Genomic DNA, 2,712 nt, shown 5'->3' with positions numbered 1-2,712 from the left:
ACACACACACACACACACAGACAGACACACACAGACCTGCAGTGACTCAGATAATTAGTGAGTCTGATTTCTTCTTCTTTCCTCTGACAGACGCTGAACCTGTGAAGTTCTCATTATAATCATGAGAACTGTGATGAAGTGACTCGGCACATTCACCTTTATCTAATCCAAGCATTTTACTTTGAAAGGGTGCCGACTTTTATTTTGTTTTCAGCTCACCAGCTTTTTTATGGATGAACCAAACTAAAAATGTCCTCAAACACCAGCTCGTTCCATCATCCAGGAGCCGTCTGGTGATAGTCTGAGAATCGGCCAAAGACATCACTGAGAGGAGATCATCAAATCAGCAGTTTGGATTCACAGCCAGTAAAATGCCCAGATTTTAATCCCATCGAGAGTCTGTGATCAGTCCTTTTAATGATGAGGCGGGATCTCCATCAATCAGGATTTGGCCCAGAGGCTGCACACCACAGAGGACTGCACAAGTAACAAAGATGAGGACTGAAAATACAGACTGTTCACGTATGCCTCATTAAGTTACCATAAACTGTAAAACTTATCGAATGTTTCTGATTGATCTTCACAGAAACATGTGAGAAAGCGAGCGAGCAGCAACTAAACCTCTGCATTAAGGTCACTTTCTAAAAATATTTTAATACAAATTTTTTTTGTGTCTTTTACAGAAAATTTCTTTCAGATTTTCATCCATTAATTTGTCTTCTTATAATCTTTAAGATTTTTTCTTTCCTGTAACTTTATGCTGGGAAAGGTTCAGGAAAAACCTGTTTGCAAACTTTAAACAAATCTACAGTTTTTGTATGAATTCTGTTTTTTCTGTCAGAAACTGTTAAATGTTTATTAAATCAGACTTGTGAGTGTTGCAGAGGAACATGAACATATAACGACCATGTTTCTAACGTCTCGTAACGCCCGTCGCTCTTTGCTCACCAATCTGTCGCTCAAGGTCGGCGGCCTCGTCTGGTGTCGCTCGGGGTAAAATGCCGGGGTCGCTGAAACTTGCCCTGAACAGCATCCCCATCACGAAGATGAAGAGAACGCCACCGACCGCCGGGATGGCCGGGGTCAGGTTGGACGCCAGGAAAGGACAGCTGAGGAAACACGGAGAGAAACATGAGAACAAATGTGAGTTCTTCGGGACACTTCAGGAGGCTTTTCTGTCTCTTCTTCATTTTTTAGCTTCGAGGACAGAAACTGTTTTAAATCACATTTCTGGTGTTTTTTAAATTGAGTGAAAATGGTCGTGCCATTAGTATTTCACAGACTCTGTGGAATTGGGGCTTCTGGGTCATTCAGGAAGGTAAATGTGGGTATCAGCTGGATTTTGTTTTGGCCACAGTCTGGTGACATGGATCATGACATGAATCAGTACACTGTGATACTGGAAGGAAGGAAAGATACGCTCATTTAGTCCAATAAAGTCTTTAATAAATGTTTCAAATATATTGATAAAAACAACATATGCTGCTCTGCTGAAGCTTCTCAGTTACTACAGAGACTCGGTGCTTTGTTATAGTCTGTTAGCAGTTTAAGCTAACTAACTGAGGCTAGCTGGTGAGGAGATAGAAGAAATGGGCTGTAGCCCAAAAAGGATCCCATGAGACAGTTTTCCTCTAAACTGATGTAAGAGTTTCTACAGCTGGGGACGAAGCTTCTTCCTGGTGGAGAAGAATAAAGTTCTGAAGGATGAACTGGAGGAAAAACTAATTTTCCTATTTTATACAAACAGTCCCTGTACTCTGCAACACCACAGCACAACAGGAAACTTTGCAACTATTAGAATCAGTCATGGATGTAATCTACATTATTCTGATGATTGATTTATTCTTAAATAGGTGAAAAATGTAAATATTAAAAAGCAGAGGATCAATTTTCTGTTTGAAATGACTACAGGTAAGTTGTGTTCCCGGTACTTCAGCATCTAGCTAGTGCTGCAGAAGAGGAGTGAGCATAAAGGGAGTAACGTTTTTTAGGTGTCAGGTAATCTGACACAGTGTGTTGCTAGGTAAAGATCCAGCTGCTGTATTTTACAGGGAGAGAAAAGAAAGAGAGCTTCACTCAGAGATGGAGAAAGATAAGAAAGACAGGACAGGAGAGGAAGAAGAGCGCTTAGATTTAAAGGGAAGGACTGCTCATTTACAGCTCACATGTAAGTCCTCGTGTTTTTAAATCTGTACATGTGACATGTGACAAACTGAGGCAGACTGTGTTATTTAAAGGCTGCATGAAAATCAGGTTAGTTTGCTGCACTGTGGTGGATTTACAGTAAAGAACAGTGTGTGACTGATGCACAGTGGCTGTGGTTTCATGGTCACAGTTAGCTTATATCAAGTGTAGCAGAGATTCATATGAATTTCAGTTGATGATGGTTGTATAGTGTCTAATATAAAGACAGTACAAACAGTGTACTGTCAGAGTAGGACAACTCAGGAAACATCTGCTCACATCTGTTTGAATTCTGGTGTGTACATCCACAAAGAGAAGCAGGTCAGGTGATCACAGCCTGTACACTACAAAAACACACACACACACACACACACACACACACACACACACACACACACACACACACACACACACACACACACACAGCTAAATACACTTTAACCCGTGAATGTACACATTTTCCTGTTTAGAGGTAAAGTCCCCCTCTACAGTGGAGGCACTAGAAAACAAAAATATCTCTATTTTACT

General features: G+C 40.8%; 1 protein-coding gene across 1 annotated transcript in view; it reads right to left on the bottom strand.

Moving 5' to 3' along the window:
• Nucleotides 1-2,712, bottom strand: part of zdhhc14 (zinc finger DHHC-type palmitoyltransferase 14) — a 17,389-nt gene that overhangs the window by 10,551 nt on the left and 4,126 nt on the right. Inside the window, exon 2 of the mRNA XM_005937642.2 lies at nt 949-1,109. Within this exon, the coding sequence (XP_005937704.1) occupies nt 949-1,109 (161 nt within the window). The remainder of the gene's footprint in view (nt 1-948; nt 1,110-2,712) is intronic.

The sequence above is a fragment of the Haplochromis burtoni genome, unplaced genomic scaffold (genome assembly GCF_018398535.1).
Source record: "Haplochromis burtoni strain Fernald_Lab_line unplaced genomic scaffold, NCSU_Asbu1 Contig_232, whole genome shotgun sequence".
NCBI lineage: Eukaryota > Metazoa > Chordata > Actinopteri > Cichliformes > Cichlidae > Haplochromis > Haplochromis burtoni.
Note: the sequence above shows the minus strand (reverse complement) of the source record. Positions and strands in the feature narration are given on the sequence as shown.